The following is a 19,254-nucleotide window of genomic DNA, read 5'->3' as shown; positions in this document are numbered from 1 at the left end:
ATATTGCCAAAAGTTAATCAAACAATCAAAGTACATCCAGAAACTTGACTCAATGTTTCCATTAATGATAATACTCAACACAGAAAATAGTCTTTGATATAATACTCTTAGCTAAAACATAACAGGCTAACAGTATTGATACTACTTTATCAAAATAGAATCGACGAATTCATTGCGGCAGCCTGTCAAAGACCTTGTGCGGCAGGTTTTCACAATGAGTCGGCCAACTGTATTCAGAAATGTACGCTGCAAGGCACATCACATATTGACGTTACAGGGTGTTAAACATAACGTCAGCCCCGCTGGCCTGTGGTCGTCCCTTACTCCCCGTCCTCTGCCATGTTGGGCAGACCCTGGTAGGCCCACTCCTCACGGCGGGACCGCTTCAGCACGATGGCGGCGCCCATCACGACAAGGGCGAGCGCCATCAGACCTCCTCCTGCAGCCAGCATGGCCCAGGTTGCGCTGTGGCGGCCAGAGGCAGTATCCTGGTCACTCAGCAGGCGCACAGTTTCTGAACGTAAAAAAATACAACAACGGCTAGTCAATAAAATCGAGAATAGGTTCCATTTTCTTTTTCTAATTTTCCTTAATGTAAATCCACGTCAACCATGTTCGATACTATTTCCTATTAGCCAACGTGTAAATATTTAAACCCAACACAAAAGGCAGAGTTGGTTTTTACAGTTACATTGTCAAATTTTAACAAGGCAAAAGTGCAAAAATCAACAACACACTGTTCAAATTGTATTAGTATATGATATATTCATTTGCCATTGCGTTGCCACATCTTAACACTATTATATTACAACCCTGGTGCTGTCAAAAAAAGAGCCTACGTCCTCAGAGACATGTCAAATAAACTTGTACCTTCTTTGCCTTCATCCAGAATGATTGGTCCCTGGTAGATCATGTGACGTCCCTTCATGTCGGCCTTCTCTCCAGTAGCTCGTTTACCCCTCCTGACGCAACCCTTCAGAAACAAGAAATCTTTTAAGAAAAGCTGTGCATTGCCGCGTATTTTATGACTGAACTGCTGAGAGCGACACCTAGCGACTTCAGTAGAAAATGCAGCAAAAGGGGATATTGGAAATTTACCTCATTATCATAATTTATGTTACATGAATTATTGGCACATTAAACAGGTTTTGTAAAACTTTTTGACCCACAATGAATATGCATTATTTTTCATTACAAAATAAGTTCCTTCTGATGCAATTTGTGATATATATTTATCTAAACATGGTGAGTTAAAGCGTAGATTTATTACGCTGGACCACATACAGTAACATGCCTCTAGAAGAGAGTTTTAATACTCTCCTGGAATGTACCATTGTCTAACTAAGCCATGAAACTCGGCCGCGATTAGCCGCGAGTGAGCGAGCGAGCGATTAGCCGCGAGCGAGCGTGGTCCAGTGGATTGGCTTGCGTCCCTAATGTTTGTGTACCCTTAGGGGTCAACTACATATGAGTATGGTCATTGTATCGAATGGTCATTACTAATTTTGAACTGTCACCTTCCAGCAAAAAGAAGGGCCTTTGGAAGGGGCTTTGGAAGGGCTGGGTTAACATTGCTTGAACCATTGATCCATCCAACCATGTAAATAGTGGGCATAAGGTATTGCCGCTGGCGCGGCAATGCAAAAAAAGTTTTAAAATTTAAGATGATCGAGGTATGCCATAAAACAGCAATAAAAATTTCTTGTCTTACAATACATATCAAAGTTCAACTACTTTCAAAAATATTTCGTTGCCTTACACATTCTACTGCAACGTAAATTGTTTACTTTGAAGCTGTGTGTTTTAAAAAAAGTTTCGAAATGTGTGGGAAAGAGAAGACGATGACTTAGACACATGGCAGGAAAGGGAGTTATGAGCTTAGAACCAGAAAACAATAATAAACAAAGAATACATCCTGTGCTGAAAAGAACTTTTATTTCATGCAATGCTGTCAGATTTATTGCCTACAATACTACTGACTACTGATACTATATGGTGAACTGGGAAACAAACCTGTGCGCAGCGAGACCCGGTATCAAAGGCGTTGCAGACCATCACCTCACAGTGCACGTACACTGTCTTCACCTCCCTGATGAAACGGAACGCCTCAAAACCAAAGCGCTCCTTGCTGTTGTCGTTGATGTTGTAGATTTGCAGGGTGGGGTCAGAAGCACAACTGGAAAATGAGAAAAAAAATGTACTTGTAAAAACAAAACGAATAAACTACCCCCTTGGAAAACGCTGTTAATAATCAATTGCAATCATAGAGTTTCATTGGCTGATGACATATAGGGTATTTAGGATTTCTTTGTAAGGATATTATTAGCATTATCAACTTATCAAAGAGGTTCATCATGCACGTATGAATGTATTTAATAGAATATTCTTCAATCAGTGACACTTTCTTATGCGTGATCACTTACCTCCATATTATCAAGCTAGGTTTGATTGAATTTACCATAAAGGCAAAGTAATATTATTTTCATAAAAAAAGCTGCCTGAGGAGCTCTCTTTATCTAGAATAGGCTCAGTTGACATTTCTACCTACCCGTCATTGATGAGTTGATACTGCAGGGTGTCGTTAGGCTGAGGTGACATGGTCGCCTTACAGTTCAGCGCCAACACGGAGAGTTTCTGCCCGTGTCCCTGTACCTCCAGCTGCATGTAGATGTGCTGCCGCATCCTGAGAGGGATGGGATACTGGTTTGCCCGGTATGGACTCTGGTACTGCCGTGTGGGAAACATGGAGAGACGGACCTCCAGCTGCCCGAACCCCTCCTCCGTAAAGTTCAGTCCACCCGGGATGGGCAGGAAGGTTGATTCCACCCACTCGTGGCGCTCGTACTTGCATCTGTACGAAAAAAAATTACATGCGAGATTTATATAAAAAAATGTCTTTAATTTCCTAGCCACTCTAAAGGCAAATTACACACTACCTGGTATTCTTTCTTTTTTTTGTCATTGTTACAGGTTGAAGTAGGGTTGGGCGTTTCATATTTTCGGTCAGAAAAGTTTTGAATTCATTCAAGATCCAAGGCCAGTGTTGTCGTAGTCTACAAACTCTACTTTGGTGAAAGCACCGTATTGCTGATACGAGACGGATGTTCAATCAGCGTCCATCCGGGTTATTTCAGCTGATCATTCATGAATCACTAAAGACAGAAGCATTTGCAGCATTCACACCAAGGCATGTCCCTACTCTTTTTTGACAAGTGTGGTGGGTTCTTTAACGTGCGTGGGTGTGGCACTCGCCATACACTGGGCCTCAATTTATTGTCTTATCCAAGGGACGTTCCTAGCCGGAGTTTCACCAGAGTAAAGCGGGAAAAAGTGCCTCTCCCAAGTGGACAAGATCGATGACACGTCAGGATTAGAACCAGGGCATTGTAGGTCCTGCCGATTATGCCACGTCCTTACGTCAGAGAAAGAGTCTGATCTAGAGAGAGAGAGATGACTCACAATGTGTGTGAGAGAGAGAAGCTGGAATAAAACCTACGGATTGCTTTAGAGTGTCTTGAGTTTTGTTTTGTTTTTCAATTGGAAGGAACTTTAAACTAATGCGTTATTCATTTCGATCGAAGAGATGTACAGGCGGATACTCGATGACTAGGCAGGAGAGAAGGGTAGACGAGGTTCCGGAGGGTGGGCAGTACACAAGGTGGACTTTTTTGTCTGCAGGAACTGTTACACGTGGGCCAGGCGTCTACATGCGCGATAAAGGGGCATCCTCCTATGCACTTTCCCCAATGGCGCTTGCTTATCGCCTATGTGAGGACCCTGCTATCTGAAGGGCCACCCCCGGTTACTGACCGCCCTGCTTATAAATATTAATGAGCTTATCCTTATATGGGAACCAGCCAATCAGCGCCCAATCTGGCCTTTGCGAGATCCCTTTTGAAAACTGAAAGGCCATTCTCTGATTGGCTGACAGCTGGTTTGAGGCAACGCTCACAGTAACCGGGGTGGCCCTTCAGATAGCAGGGTCCCCACATAGGCGATAAGTATGGGCCGTTGGGGGAAAGTGCGTAGGAGGATGTAAAGGAGCAGTCGGAGGAATAATATATACATTTTTTTAGGTTTGTTGAAATCTTAAAGCCGATCCTACAGTACCATATGATAGTATCAAAAGCTGGCGAATAAGTACAGGATGAGCTTGGAGATTGGGTTTCTAGTAGTTGGGAATGAGTTACGTTACTGTTCAACGCGGATACTGATGGCTGTTATTGCATTCCTAAGGGCTGGTTTGCTTAATACGCCACGGATAGTATATTTCTGGTGGCTACATGTTTATTTACTGGTGGACAAGGATATTGTGCCATGTATAGCTGAGTTTATGAGTTTATGTTAGCTGGCACGCCCGTGGACAAGTCTCAGTCATTAACAGGCTTATTGTGAGAGGGACTGACACAGGGCTAGAAGGACCTGGCATCCTGAAAGTTGAAGAACCGTCTCAGTGAGAGCAGTCGCAGTAAGAGCAGCAACAGTGAGAGCAGTCGCAGTAAGAGCAGCAACAGTAAGAGCAGTCACAGTAAGAGCAGGCGCAGTAAGAGTAGATGAAGGATGGTCAATCGCAGTAAAAACAGTCACAGCAAGAGCAGTCACAGAAGAAAGGAGCAGTCGCAGTAGAAGCAGTCAAAGCAAGAGCAGTCACAGTAGGAGCCGTCGCATTAATACTCGCCTCACATTATATACGATCTTCGGACGTACTTCGCGATCGCAGGAAGGTCGGCTGATTTTAAGATCTTAAGATGGTCTTGCGTATTTTTGGCCCAAAATCTGTTCCTCTCACATATGAGCGAGCCTCGTGCGATCGACGGTGAATAAATCTTTGATAATGAACCTCCCATGACCTCTTGCACGCGGACAAGGGAACACAAAACGTTCCTCAAAAAAGGCAAGAGATCAATAAATGTTGCTTATTTTGTTGTCGGAATCTTTTTAACCAATGAATGGAATGCGCGGGCATAATAGAAATGACACAAGAAAGGAAAGTGTGTCACAAAACCAGCCTACATGCTGCCACAGGGGCCACAATATTAGAAGTACCCTCACATTCCCAGAAATTCAATATTTGTAAACAATCGGAAGTCGGGTGAACGTCGCCCGAACGTCGCCCGACTAACGGGCGTTCGCCATCCGATTTGCGTTCGATGATTAATAACTATGTCTCTGCTCGCCTATCGGTCTTCAATCGTTGGATTGACGCAAGACTATTGACCGATGCCCTTGCGAGGTACGCACGATTCGCACGCACGATCTGCGACTCGGTAACGAGCTCTGCGATCTCGGAGATCTCCTGCGACTTGTCGCTTATGTTAAGAACATGTTTCGCTGCACCGCGACCGTCTTAAGACTCCTGAAAATTGCCGGCGATCCCTAAAAATCGCAAGATGATCGTGAGAACATCGGGCGTCTTACTCAGGAAAATGTCATTTAGAGCTCGTAAACTAGTCTTCCGATCGAATCGCGCCTAATGTGAAGCGGGTATTACAGAGGTCGCAGTGAGACCAGTCGCGGTAAGGGCAGTTGCAGTAGCAGAAGGGGTAGTCGCAGTAAAAGCAGTCGCAGTGAAAGCAGTTACAGTAAAAGCAGTGCAGTAAAAGCAGTCACAGTAAGAGCAGTCGCAGTAACAAAAGTTACAGAACGGGAAGTTGCAGAAGGGACGGTTGCAGTAAGATCAGTCGCAGCTTGAGTAGTGGCAATTGCAGTAGAAACTGTCAAAGACAGAGCAGTGGCAATAAGAGCAGTTTGGTTTGGTTTGGTTTCATACGGATGTCCATTAGTAGCTGATATGTCACTACTCTTTCTGGAGTCCGAACGATTTGTAGAAAATCACCAACTCTAGACGGAAGGTTTCATCGCACATTTCACCATCGCACGTGTGTGGGTTCTTTAACGTGCTTAGGGTGTGACTCTCCAGATCCACAAAAACGGGACCTAAATTTAACGTCCTATCCGAGGGAGGGCCCTAGCCAAAGCTAAGTACTCATTTTCATCTGAGTAAAGTGAGGTAAGTCGTGTAAAGTGCATTCCACAAGATCGATGACACGGCAGGATTCGAACTCGCGACCTCTCGGTCCCGAGCCAAACACGCTGTCGCTGCGCCACGTGATCTCACGCAGTCACGGTAAGAGCAGTGCAGTATAAGAGCAGTCAGAGTAGGAGCAGCCTCATTATCAGGACTTGCAATGAGAGCAGTCACTGTTAGAACAGTCGCAGTAGGAGCAGTCGCAGTAAGAACAGTGGCAGAAGGAGCAGTCGCAGTAAGAGCAGTTTTATTAAGAGCGGTTGCAAAAGGTGCAGCCAGAGTGAGAGCAGTCGCAGTAGGATTAGTCGCAGTTAGAGCAGTCGCAGTAGGGGCAGTTGCATTAAAGGCAGTTGAAGAATTGGCAGTCTCAGTAAGAGCAGTTGTAGAAGGAGCAGTCGCAGTAGGAGCAGTCGCAGTAGTTGCAGTAGGAGCAGTTGTAAAAGGAGCAGTCGCAGTAAGACCAGCCACAGTAGGTGCAGTTGTAGTAGGAGCAGTTACAGAATTGGCAGTTGCAGTAAGAGCAGTCGCAGTAAGAGCAGTCGCAGTAAGAGTAGTAGAAGGATCAGTCGCAGTGGATCAGTTGCAGTAGAAGCAGTTGCAGTAGAAGCAGTTGTAGTAAAGGCAGTTGCAGACTGGGAAATCGCAGTAAGAGCAGTTGCAGTGAGGTCAGTGACAGTAAGAGCCAATAAAGATAATAGTTAACATGTGACTGTCCAGCTATTGATACGTAATATAGAAGTTAGATAGAAACCGACTTGTTTGACATTGATGTTACTAGTCTATGAAGATAACGAGATAATCCATCTTCGTTGAGGAGGCGTTATTTTGTAGCGTGCCAATCCACCCACCCCATAAATATGGGTAGTGCTAGGGCCCTGTAGGGGAAATGACAGGGTCAGGATAAGAGCAAGATCAGTTACGTCTGGAGGAAGAGTCTAAAGATGTAGAAAGAGAGAGGACACACTATGTGAGTGTCTTGAGTCTCTTCAATCCGAATAAACCTCTCAACAATACTATTCTCACATTGTGTGTCCTAACATGTAGCAATCATAGAAAAAAGTCATGTTTTAAACCCAAAGAGATTTAGATTGTAACTCATGGTCATTGAAATAACATAAAACAAGCCCTTTACGATACGCAGACTAAAAAGATGGTCTGATATTCAGAAAGAAGATTATCAACTTACTTTGAGGTGATCCACACGTCGCCCTGTCGGGTGATGACCCCACCGCTCAAGTGGATACCCAGGATGTTTATCTTGTTCAGAAAGGTGACGTACCTCGAGCCGAAGGTCACCTATTTGAAAATCTTTTGTTGGCATAACTTGACATAAAATGACAAGATGTAGGACTAAATCATTAATTGAGGTAAAGCCAGTTTATTGTCTCTCGAACATTTTTGTTCCAAAATAACTTTGTGGCGGCATTTTTATCAATTATGTAAGCTTATGTGGTTGTCAAAATGCCATATCTTTTAATTTCTGATCCTTGTCTGATTTATTGCTAACAGTCTTGCCTATGCCTAACTACAATTGCCCTTGCAACAAATCGTATACACAAGCACTACCTGAGTGCCACAGCGGCACAAGTCAGTACGGAAGATGTAGTTGCTGCCGTTAGTTGTGGCGCCACAGCATGGTTACACTGTCCTTATTAGTACACAATACCTGAGTACCACAGCGGTATAGGTCAGTAAGGAAAATTTAGTGAGTGCCGTTAGTTGTGGGACCACAGTTCTGGTTACACTGTCCTTATTAGTGCACACTAACTAACTGAGTACCACAGCGGTATAGGTCAGTACGGAAAATGTAGTGGGTGCCGTTAGTTGAAGCACCACAGTTCTTGTTACACTGATCTTATAAGTACACACTACCTGAGTGCCACAGCGGTACAGGTCTGTACGGAAAATGTAGTGGGTGCCGTTAGTTGTGGGACCACAGTTCTTGTTACACTGCTCTTATTAGTATACACTACCTGAGTACCGCAGCTGTACAGTTCTGTACGGAAAATGTAGTGGGTGCCGTTAGTTGAAGCACCACAGTTCTGGTCAGGCTCCCAGTGAAGATTCCCCAGGTTGATGTCAGTCAGTTGATCCTCAGGAATCGACAGCTCCATGTAGTCATTGGTGCAGGTGGTGGAAGCTGTAGAAAATCGGAGCATGTCCAAATGAAAAACAAGATAGGTGATTACAATAGCTTGTCGGCGTATGATCTAAATTTCAAAATTGACGTATATTTATCTCTGACTAATGTACAAAATATAACCAAAATATAGTTTTTTTCTTCTAAGGCATAATATTTTCTTTAAATCCTGGTATCGTGATTAAAAAAATCTTTATTGATCTATGTGCTACTAGGGTGCTTATATGTTTTGTCCAAGAGCTATCTGCCAAAAAAAAACCTTAATCATTGTATATTAAAAGTATGTGATATCCGTTTGACTCACCTGACAGTTCAGTTACAGGTGTGGGTACTGTGTGAGAAAGAAAGCAATATCATAAGTAGGTAATCAGCATAATTTAAGATCAATACTCTTTGAAAGAATGCGCACCTAGCGACTAATGGCTATCATAATAAGTTATTGAGGACCATGACAAGGACTAAATTGAGATTTGATATCAAGATTAATGTCACGTGACGCTGCGGCGGGATAATCTCAATTTGCGATGAAACAGCATGCGACAGAAACTTTAGGTACCATACCTAGCTACAGGTTGACTTTTAGGAATTTCATGCAGTAGGGGTAGCTGCTAGATATCCAAAATCAGAAATTTTACCTCTGCATCCGGAGCCACTTGATTTCCCATCGCCAGCAAAACCGGCCCGACAGGTACACCTCGCACCTGTCCCGGGAGCCGGGATGTCTTCACAAGTAGCCTCGGTATGACACGGGTTGGGAGAGCAGCCGTCAATATCTGTGGAGTAGTACTTATACGTATCAAATACAAATATTTAAATTCTCATTTACTAGACAGTCTATAGGTTAAACAAAAAATTAATCGCATTTATTCGCCTGTTACAGTTCCTGTGTAAAGAGGAACAAACAATTACCACAAAAATAGACAGAATGCAAGAAAAGACATAAAGATGAAAGCGGCTTATTTCTATGCAGAAGTCTATTTAGTAGTAGAAGGTATTTTTCTATCTTGACAGATGAAGGTAGCACTTAGCATAACTTAGGTAGCACTTCTGTCAGGTAACAGGTGCCAAAATAGAACTATACTAATTTTTATACATTTGCTGCAAACAAAATTGCACCTGTGAATTTGTCAATGTTTAACCAGTAAAAAATATTCAAACTTACCTCTCTCACAATTGTCCCCTCCGTACCCAGGGTAACAGTTACAGGACCTGGTGTGGTTAGTTATTACGTCCACACAGTCACCGTTCACACACGGACTGCTCAATGTCCCGTTTGGCAAAATGTAATTGGTGCAAACATCTGGAGGAAACAACGATTTGTGTTGCATTACCAGAAAATAAAGTTCAACTACCTCATGCTTTCAAAATTGTCTGATGCTGATTAAGTTCCCAGAATTGTGCTGGATTCTCCAGAATTTGAGCTGATATTCTCAGAATTCTAGAAAAAACTTCTGATTCTGCAGAACTGCCCAAGTCAAATGTGTATCTCGATGTAAAGGTTTGCTACATATTTTAGATATCAATTCATTTGGTCAATCAAGTTAAATTTTCGGAAATGGACTGTGTTTCTTGAAATTTAATGTTGCCTGCCAATACGCAAAATACTTACCATTCTTATTTTGTACAACCTGAAATACGTAACGTTCAACTTACTACAAAAGTATCAAACTGGTAAAGCTGCAAATACATTTCATGCATCTGAATTCATAAAGGTTAGTATGCAAAACCAGAAGGAAGTTTGCTGAGTTATTGTTTCCAAAGATCTATGCCGTCGTGGAAAAAAGCATCCAGCTGATAGCTGCATGTAGCTGAATGCTGCATGTAACCTTATATAGATGATAAATATAAAATGATTGTTTGATTCAAACCCCACCGACCTGCTGAGCCTGTACACACGGTGTACACAATCCTGTCTGAGCCTGGAGTTACGTAGTACAGACCATGTTTACTCTGGCTTATCCTACGTTGGCAGTAGCTCGGGTGACATTGGCTAAAGCCGAAGCTATTCTGGCTTGTGGCCCCGGTTGAGAAAGCCATGTTCGCTACATCTCTTATACGTGTGTTCGCTTGGCAGCTGAGCGCGTTGTAGATGTTCATGTCAGAGTTGTAGACTGTTCGGCACCTACGGTGGGTATAGAAAAATAATGTACCCAAATAGAAAACACCCCAAACAATAAAAAAGTAGGACAAAAACATACTGACAAAATGGCGGAGGTAAGATTTGTCGTTGCATAATTTTCACATTTTAATTCATTGTCTGCATATAACAAAAAGCAGCAACCACTCTTTTTAAGGGTTCTCATATGAATAGTACTATCTAAAATAAGATTGGTAGATGACTTAAAACAGTACTCATGTGCCAACAACATATAGATATATGTATGGCTGACAATGACAACATAAATAATTCTATGTCCTCAAGTGTTATACTATTAAAAACGACCTGCATAACATTTTAGTGTGTATGAAGCCCCTCTAACGGAACACCACTACCAATAACAGACACACATTGCATAAACATTACACAATATACCTGGTAAATGACGTCCAGCACGGATCAACAGATTAATGTAACCTGACATACGGTAAAGGGCAAACCCTACAGTAACTGCTACTACAGGAATGTACAGTTGGTCATGTAACCTGAGCCCTATCTAGCCTATTGGCTACGTGAACCCTTGGCAAAAACTTACCTTGACTAACCACTACACAAAGTAATGTCAAGTGTATGGAAATATTAAAAAGGGATTATGCGTGATTTACAAAGTGCAACAGTGTGCAAGTGAATTATTTCAGAGATAAACTGTTATGGTTGTGCATGTTGAAAATCTTACTTGGCATAGTGTCCACTGTTAGCGTATTGTTCCCCACAGCCGGTAGGCCTCAGCCCGTACTGCGCACACAGACGTTGGTAATCCCTGCACCAGTTTTCCGAGGCAGACAGACCGTCAGCTGGCAGCCTCGCCTTGATGACGAAGAAGTCGACATCTCGATACTGTTGGTTGGCAGTGCGCAGGACCTCAAAGGAATTGGCATAGACTTCTGTGTAAAAGTAAAACGTGTTCGTATTCATGTATCATAGATTACCATCGTCAAGTAGGTTAACACTTTGGTACCTTCGGGTAGATTTCTTTCTTTAAGTTCTTCGATGGAGTTTAGAAAACAATGGTAACAAAAGAGGAATACTTAACATATCTTACATAAATTTGCTTGTAACGAACATATTACAACCTTTGCCGAAACGTTTGTAGGCGCACGTGGGTGCGCGTGGGTGTGTTTGCTGACGGCACAACTCAAGAAGCCATGAATGGATCCGTATAAGGTCAACTTCAAATAATGATATTTTTGTATATATCAATTATATACATTGGTGTTCCTCTTTTTCTAAATTGTATATGTCACATGTTTGAATATTCATATTATCGAACAACTTGTATTTTCCGTCGTAAATTATTCAATGTCAATATAAATTCTTCTTTCTTTGTTTACTATGAAATTATATTTTAATTTGCCTTACTATCATCTAGTTCCGTCAATCCTAAATTGAACTTTCTATTTACAAAAATTATGACGATAGATAAATTTTTCTTGAGTATTTCTCCTTTAGAATATTGAACAAAATAGGTAGTTGCATCTCTTTTAAGAAGGGTGATGGAGGGACCTAAATTTACTACTTTTTCATCAGGTCAAGAGCTCGGAATGAAAGAAAAAAGATAATGATCATAGAAATTCTATCAAACGAGATATGAAACCTTCTGCTGTAACAGTTGTACCTGAGGCAGCTACTAGGTGGTCTTAAAACCGCAGTTGCCCTTACTTAAGCCGACACTTACCAACACACCATAAAGCATTAAGATTTATTTTCACTTTCATGGGTTATGCTGTAATCACATAAAAATGATCAAACGCATTCAAACACAGAGACCCATGTATAACACAATCTTAGCAAATGTCATAAAGTCGTTAAGTACAGAATTTATGTAGACGTGTAACCGTTAGCTCTGTAAGGAGCAACACGGAACGTACCTTCTGTCGCATATGAGCAAACTTCTTGGGCGATTTCGTCTATCTTCGTGGCGAGGGCGTTGAAGTCGTCCAGCTCAATCACGTTGCTCTGTTTGTTGTTGACAATCTGTAGGAGTTCCTCATGATCGAAATTGCTCACACCGATGGCGTACACCTCAACACGATCCGAGACCAGGCTCTGAGAGGGTCCCGACACGGAATCTTCTGATTTTCCGTCTGTCAACACGATCAGTGCCTGTGGTGGTAAGTACATTTGAGTCTATTGCCAAAAATGATAAGCAACATTAGGTTAGTATGCAATCACTTTACCAAGACCCTGGGTACAATTTCTATATATTTTTGGTACTTACTTTTGGCACATTTCCTCTCCTCCATGCTGCGTTTCCACGGACGTACTGTAGAGCAGCTCCGGTTCTCGTCCCGCCTCCCTGGTACGAGATGCTGTTAATAGCGCTCACGGTAGTCGGCTTGTTCACTTTGTTTCCCAGGTTAAACACCAGGCTAAGAAATAAATGGTTCATAAACAGTCACTGCATAAATGATTCAATCGAAATTATTATATTTCTTTGTCATCATTTTGATCCCAACTACCATAATTACCTCCATGAATATTTTCACTAGTGTTTGTGTATGTGGTTCCTTGAACAAGATATAAACACTTGGATGGATTGGCTTCATACTATGTGTGTTGGTTAGGTGTTACAAACGCTAGACATTTTAGATATTGGGCCCTCTAGCGTCTTCCCTTGGTACTCCAGCAGAACCTCCAGTTTTGCTATCTGGCGTTCTGAACAAGCTATGGTCACGATTTAGAAGTGATAGATAGTTGTTGAGCTCGGGAAGAAGTCATGTGAGTTTGGGCTCTCTATTGACTAGGTTTGGAACTGCAAAATTAAATGGAAAAAATGCTAATTATTTGCCTAATTAATGAGAATATAGCCATTTTTTCAATGTATCTCTTGTCCCGAACATGTGGTGCGTACCTAAAGTCATATTCAGGTTCAGGTCTGGATTCAAGTCCAGCAGTTCAGGTTCAGACTTATAAGTCCGGACCTGAACCCATCATTGCATATTATGTGCGCAAGAAAGTTTTCTTTTTTGAGGGGGAGGGGGTATGGTGCATATAAAATTGCATGTTAGCATGAACTGAAATGCAATGTGAAAAATACATGCAACTTATATACAGCCAGTGTAAACAGAAAATGTTTTTGGCTTTTTCCAGTGCAAATTTTACTGCCTATGGAAGGTTTTTGGAAAGTTTAGAACAAGAAAAGGGAATATAAGTGACAGATAGTTTTTTGCAAGTCCGGACTCTCAAGTCCGGACATTTATTTATTTATTTTTTTTTTTGACTTGGACCTAAACATTTTTAGGTCTTTAGGTACGCACCTCTACCTAGACCGGTCTTTTTTTGTTAATTTTTCGGATTACTCAATTTCCTGGGGCCGGGAATTAGTCTACTCCACTCTGTTTTCAAGACATGAATGAACCGTCACTCACGTGTTCCTGTTAGAATACTGAAGAACACCAACCCTAGTGGCAGCTGGGCTGACGTCGAAACTATTGACCATATCGACCACAAACTGCTTCACCTTAGCGAAGTTTGCAGCTTTTACACTGCCAGATCCATCGAGGAGGAAGAACAGGTCCACAGGTGCCTCACATGTTGAAGAACCTAACACAGTTACACAGAAAGGAACGTTATGAGGAAATGTTAGATGTAGAGGTAACGTTTTGTAAGGAGTAACTATACCCTATTCAGACCGGGCTATTTTGGTCAACATATGACCGGGGGAGGGGGGCATTTGAGGCCCGTGCTTGAAACTGGTATTACTCATAAACAGCTTAATATATGACCACAAGTTTTCAGAGAATTATGTAAAAGCAAAATATGAGGTTTGTTAGAAATTTGACGGCATTATGGCGTAATATGACGTAATTATGACGTCATCTTTGTGACTGAATTGACCGGAGCCATTAAAAAAAGGTATTACCATAAAACTTCAAAGTATGCAGCAAAACATAACAGAGTACATAAAAATTTAATAATGTATGATACGACTCCTGTTTTCAATAGCAACATAAAAGACATCAAAATAAAGCCACACATATTTAAGATACCAGTTGGGTTCCGCCATCTTGGGTCCGCCACGTCGAATTTGAACGTGTTTTGATGAAAAAATTCCAGGTTGTTACGAAATTTAAGAGATAAGAAGCTAGTTATACTTGATCTGGTGCTATGGTCTACCATGTTGGATTTTGGCGTAATCAAATCAACAAGTTTTATTCATATTTAACTATGAAAGATATACTAGATTACTGAACTTTTTATCCATGTAGCAAGAAAAGGGTAGCAAGGAAAGCTAACAATACATTGTTAGAACCGAAATTAGCGATTTTCGTCAAAAATGCCTGTTAACAACTGGTTGCCATTGCAACAAAAATAGGAAACTTTCCGAACTTTGTGAAGATCCAAAATTAGAGGCACGCGTGGATGGGATCTGCGAAATAATTTAAGTCAGTGTAGATAAAATGGCCCGGCAATGGCTACAATTGTTCAGTAGCAGACTTAAAACAATAAATGGACCTTTGTCCAGAGTTGACTTACCGCCACCGCGAAGGTTCTGAACGGAAAGCCCATGTGCTCCGGCGCCTCGTACTGAATTCTAGATAATGGATGCAAGAGTCGTATAAGGGAATTGCGGTTGTATGTGCATCGTTGACATTATATCTATAGAAATAGATTTGGTAGAAAAGAGTAAATAATGTAAAGACAATTCTGTGTGCAACTCTTGGTAGTTAGTTAAGAGTTTCTCCAGGGAATTAACTAGGACGACATCTAACCAAATCAAACTTCATGATGATGTCTGTGGGCCGACAGCTTTCCCTGTGATTCAGTAGCGGACAACTATAAAAACTCAACACAGGACAAACCTTTTTAGCCAAGGTCTTCTTGAGGTCTGCAGGGTCCTTGGCAGCTCGCACGCTCTTTTCTGTTGGTTCATCTGAGGACATCTCGGTGTCTTTGGTGTCTCCTTCAGTGTCCTTAGCCTTTGCCTCCATATCTTCAGTTTCCTCAGCTGTTTCTTCAGTTTCTCCTTCCATACCGTTATCTTCAGTGCCTCCATCAGTGGCGTTAGTGTCCCAATCAGTGTCTTGAGTGTCTTCTCCATCAATGGCTTCAGTGTTTCCATCAGTGTTTCCGGTGTCTTCTCCATCAATGGCTTCAGTGTCTCCATCAGTGTTTTCGGTGTCTTCTCCATCAATGGCTTCAGTGTCTCCATCAGTGTTTCCGGTGTCTTCTCCATCAATGGCTTCAGTGTCCACATCAGTACCTTCAGTGTCTTCTCCATCGATGTCTTCAGTGTCCTCATCAGCAACTTCAGTGTCCACATCAGCACCTTCAGTGTCTTCTCCATCAACGATTTCGGAATACCCATTGGCTTCTTCAGTCTCTGCATCATCGTTTTCGGTGTTTCCTTCAATGACGGCGTCTCCGGCTGCCTCCTCAGCTCCTCCAGCAGTGTCTTCGGTGTGTCCATCGGTGTCTTCAGTCTCTCCAGCTGCCTCCTTAGACTCTCCAGTAGTGTCCTCGGTTTGTCCATCGGTGTCTCCAGTCTCTCCAGCAGCGTCCTCAGCCTCTCCCGTAGTGTCTTCGGCGTCTCCATCGGTGTCTCCATTTTCTCCAACAATGCCTTCATCATTGACTCCAGAGTTTCCATCGGTGTATTCAGTGCTTTCGTCGTCTACATCGGTATCTTCTGTCTCTCCGGCAGTATCTTCGGTATCATGGTCATTGTTCTCAGTGCCCTCATCATTGTCTACCTCAGTGTCTCCACTACCTTCTTCGTCACCATCATACATGCCTTTCATGGTTCCTTTGCCACCTACGATGTCTCCTCCTGCGCCTTCATAGGACGCCGCAGCTGAAGGATCCAGGAGTCGGAGAAGCTCCCGCACTTCATCAGAGATGGTGGTGCCTGTGTTTGTAAACAATCAAGTAAACATAATTACCTACATAAAGATGGAGGTATTCTTGCTATATAATTGTTTTCAACCCGGAAGTAATTTTTGAAATATCTCAGGAACGGATGGAAGGTTTGTGATGGTTTTTGGTGGGTCGGTAAATGTGGACATAATGGTCTTGCAGGTCGATTTGGCGCTATCTTTTAGACGACCATGGTACTGCAGCAACACGTTTTGTGTCACATTTTCGCACCTGTACTTGCTGTGATGTTGATTTTTATGTGGTGGGTAGGTGAATAGCGCATACCTTCTAGCTGTCTGTTGTGGATCAGCAGGTTTGTTTGTTTTGTGGATGTTTGTGTGTTACGCAAACAACTTAAGAACCTGTAGATGGGTTGCGATGATATTTGTATGGTGGTTAGGTGTTGTGATCGTGATGGGATTTACGCATGGTTGACCATGGTACTTTAGAATGTGTTTTACTTTTATGTTCTGACTAACTTTCTGTGACGAACGTTAGGATGGATTGCGATGATTTATGGGGCGATATGCAGTTCTTGTGCTCTGGAAAGATGTACGTTAGTTTCTTCAATAAACTTACAATATAATTAAACAATAAGTCCTGGCAGGTGATAGCAGGAAGCACCTACACTGTTCTATGGTTATGGCTGTTCCCAATGGACGAAAAATCTCAAGCAGTCACTGGACTGTCAACCATGACGACTTTTGTTTCTTCACATTGCCACAATATGATGTCACAGACTGTTGGAGTTAGCCTTCATTGCCGTTTTAAGCATTGATAGATCATGTCCACACTTCTACTGGTACTACCAGCAGCACGAACACATGTTTACCTTGGATAGCACCACAAATATGGGATTTACTTATGGTTTTAAGTCAGAAAAAAATTGCTTATTGCAGTCTGAAAGCAGCCACTGGACTGTAAAGCTTGACGCCTTGTAATTCTTCACTCTACCACAAAAGGATGTCACTGCAGGAGGTAACCTTGACTGTTGATTTAAGCATTACGAGTTCACGTTCAGTATTCTACTGTTTTTGCCAAAAGCACGGACAGCTGTTTACCTTGGAAAACACCACAGATGTGGGATTTACTTATGGTTTTACGTCAGAAAAAAATACTGCTTTTGGCAGTCTGACAGCAGTCACTGGACTGTGAACCATGACACCTTGACATTCTTCACTCTACCACAAAAGGGTGTCACTGCAGGAGGTAACATTGAATGTTTATTTAAGCATTACGAGTTCACGTTCACAATTCTGCTGTTAGTGCCAAAAGCACGGACACCTGTTTACCTTGGATAATACTACACAAGACGCTATTGTTTAGGTCTACATTTCCAGAACAAGCAGGCTTTCCTTGGATTAAGGTCGAATCGGGTTAAAAACCCGCCTTTTGTAAAGCGCCAGACCTACGTATGAGAATAGAGGTGTTGTCTTGGTCATGTTGTGACTATGTCTCTGCCGTTTTGGCTGACGACTTTTCTAAGGTTTAGGGCTAGAACAATGGTTCTGTGTTCGGACTAAATAGGGATCTAGGAATATCTATAAGTCCATTCAGTAAAACTATACCAGTGCCTTTTGGTGCTTTAAGAAACCATTACCAGACCCAGCTGTCTATAAAAATTGAGACCTTCCTATTTTCTGCTACAAGCTACAAAAATTCGATAAAGGGTATGGTGAGGTGAGCTGATGGTATAGCATATGCCACGTAAACATGACATGTGTAAGTGGGAGCAAGGCCTTGGTGGGAGTGAGAAACATACCCGCAAACAGACGCATGCACGCGCAGGAACCTGAGACGCACAAATACGCGGTCGAAGGGCCGAACGTCGAGCATTCGGGTTTTCTAAAACGGCACAGATCACTTAAAATGTATAATTTTCTAAGTTATGACGCAATCCGGGTCACTGTTCAAACACGTTACATACGTATGAACAACTGCCTGTTGTGCAACACAAAGACCTTAGACCTAGATAATATATTTTTTTTCGTATCTACAAGATTTTCAACAACAATCATGTAGGCACTTCGTGTGTTACAAAATGTCAGAGGGGGCTATGGCATTTCAAACGTTACTTTTTTTTTTCCATTCCCGCAAAATTAATTTACAAGGCACCATACATGGTGTATTGACCCAGAGAGAAATCAACAATAACAAATCAACAATATGAACTTATCACTTCTTATGACATGTGTTCGCTTTTCACTTGCATACGTACCTCCTTAACCCCCCTTTACAAATAAAAAAAAATTAGCTTGGCCGACTTGTCGGGGAGCTCCAAATGGACATTTTCTGCCGGAATTGATCGGCGTTTTGGCGATTAAGCGGGCCTCGAGCGAATGTTTGCAGCTCAGGCGGCGTCCGCGGGGCACTTCCAGCTGCGCCTAGTTTCAGCGAGGCCACGGCGGCGAGTGTTGAGCTCGGAGAGCTCGACAATGGGTTGCCCGTAGCTCGACCGGAGCTTGTCCGAGTCAATGGCCACAACACGGTTAATACTCGCTTGGCAATCCGTCGGTTTTAGACTCTCTTTTCTTCGGTCGGATTTTGCCCGAATTCTTCGGCCTCGCACCAGCCTCGCTAGGGCTTCCTACAATAACCGGACGATATTCCGTCTGAGTGACGTTTGACAAGTTATGCGTGCTTTGGGCGAGCGTCATGCTGCTGTCGGAGGGAGTTTGAAAGGGCTCCGGCAAAAATTGTAACCGTAATCTAATCGATTTGACATTTTATTTGGACTTTCATCTTTAGCAGACAGTATGTAGCAGCAACATCAGCTCATTCGTCCGCAAAGGCTCCATCGAATACCTTTCCTCCTTGTCGCCATGTTGTTTTATAAATTAGAATTAGGCATTGTAGAAATATGACATTTTCTTTTGTTCAGGCATAGATGCCGGACGTTATAATACAGAATATATTTCAAAACAAGACCAGGTGTCGTCGGGGCTTTGATAGGCTTATCGACGGTCGGCTGGAACTCGGACGGCCTTTATCGGCCTTCGTCCGAGGTTCGCCCGATTTTAGCCTAATAAAAATTATTGTACTATGGAGAAGCAAAGTTGTATGTTCACTTTG

General features: G+C 42.5%; 2 protein-coding genes across 2 annotated transcripts; both read right to left on the bottom strand.

Moving 5' to 3' along the window:
* Window positions 1-33: 33 nt before the first annotated feature.
* On the bottom strand, window positions 34-8,494 carry LOC118422983 (oncoprotein-induced transcript 3 protein-like). The gene is made up of 7 exons (XM_035830878.1): window positions 8,473-8,494; window positions 8,002-8,168; window positions 7,215-7,324; window positions 2,549-2,851; window positions 2,014-2,176; window positions 871-973; window positions 34-514 (listed from the first exon to the last, which is right to left on the bottom strand). Exons 2-7 carry the CDS (start codon window positions 8,140-8,142, stop codon window positions 321-323), a joined length of 1,014 nt encoding a protein of 337 aa, XP_035686771.1. The 5' UTR covers window positions 8,143-8,168; window positions 8,473-8,494; the 3' UTR covers window positions 34-320.
* Window positions 8,495-10,998: 2,504 nt separating this feature from the next.
* LOC118422982 (collagen alpha-1(VI) chain-like) lies at window positions 10,999-19,006 on the bottom strand. Its single transcript, XM_035830877.1, has 7 exons — window positions 18,988-19,006; window positions 15,129-16,174; window positions 14,803-14,860; window positions 13,695-13,869; window positions 12,545-12,695; window positions 12,195-12,429; window positions 10,999-11,210 (listed from the first exon to the last, which is right to left on the bottom strand). Exons 1-7 carry the CDS (start codon window positions 19,004-19,006, stop codon window positions 10,999-11,001), a joined length of 1,896 nt encoding a protein of 631 aa, XP_035686770.1.
* Between the last annotated feature and the right edge of the window lie 248 nt (window positions 19,007-19,254).

The sequence above is a fragment of the Branchiostoma floridae genome, chromosome 9 (genome assembly GCF_000003815.2).
Source record: "Branchiostoma floridae strain S238N-H82 chromosome 9, Bfl_VNyyK, whole genome shotgun sequence".
NCBI lineage: Eukaryota > Metazoa > Chordata > Leptocardii > Amphioxiformes > Branchiostomatidae > Branchiostoma > Branchiostoma floridae.
Note: the sequence above shows the minus strand (reverse complement) of the source record. Positions and strands in the feature narration are given on the sequence as shown.

Excerpts from the sequence above, each read along its gene's own strand:
- LOC118422982 (XM_035830877.1), bottom strand. Across the intron at positions 13,870-14,802 it reads TCAGAACCTTCGCGGTGGCG|GTTCTTCAACATGTGAGGCA; the intron begins GTAAGTCAACTC and ends TAACTGTGTTAG. Across the intron at positions 12,430-12,544 it reads GGAGAGGAAATGTGCCAAAA|GCACTGATCGTGTTGACAGA; the intron begins GTAAGTACCAAA and ends TTACCACCACAG.
- LOC118422983 (XM_035830878.1), bottom strand. The coding sequence starts at position 8,142 with ATGGAGCTGTCGATTCCTGAGGATCAACTGACTGACATCAACCTGGGG. Across the intron at positions 2,852-7,214 it reads GACGTGTGGATCACCTCAAA|ATGCAAGTACGAGCGCCACG; the intron begins GTAAGTTGATAA and ends TTTTTCGTACAG. Across the intron at positions 2,177-2,548 it reads TATCAACTCATCAATGACGG|TTGTGCTTCTGACCCCACCC; the intron begins GTAGGTAGAAAT and ends CTCATTTTCCAG.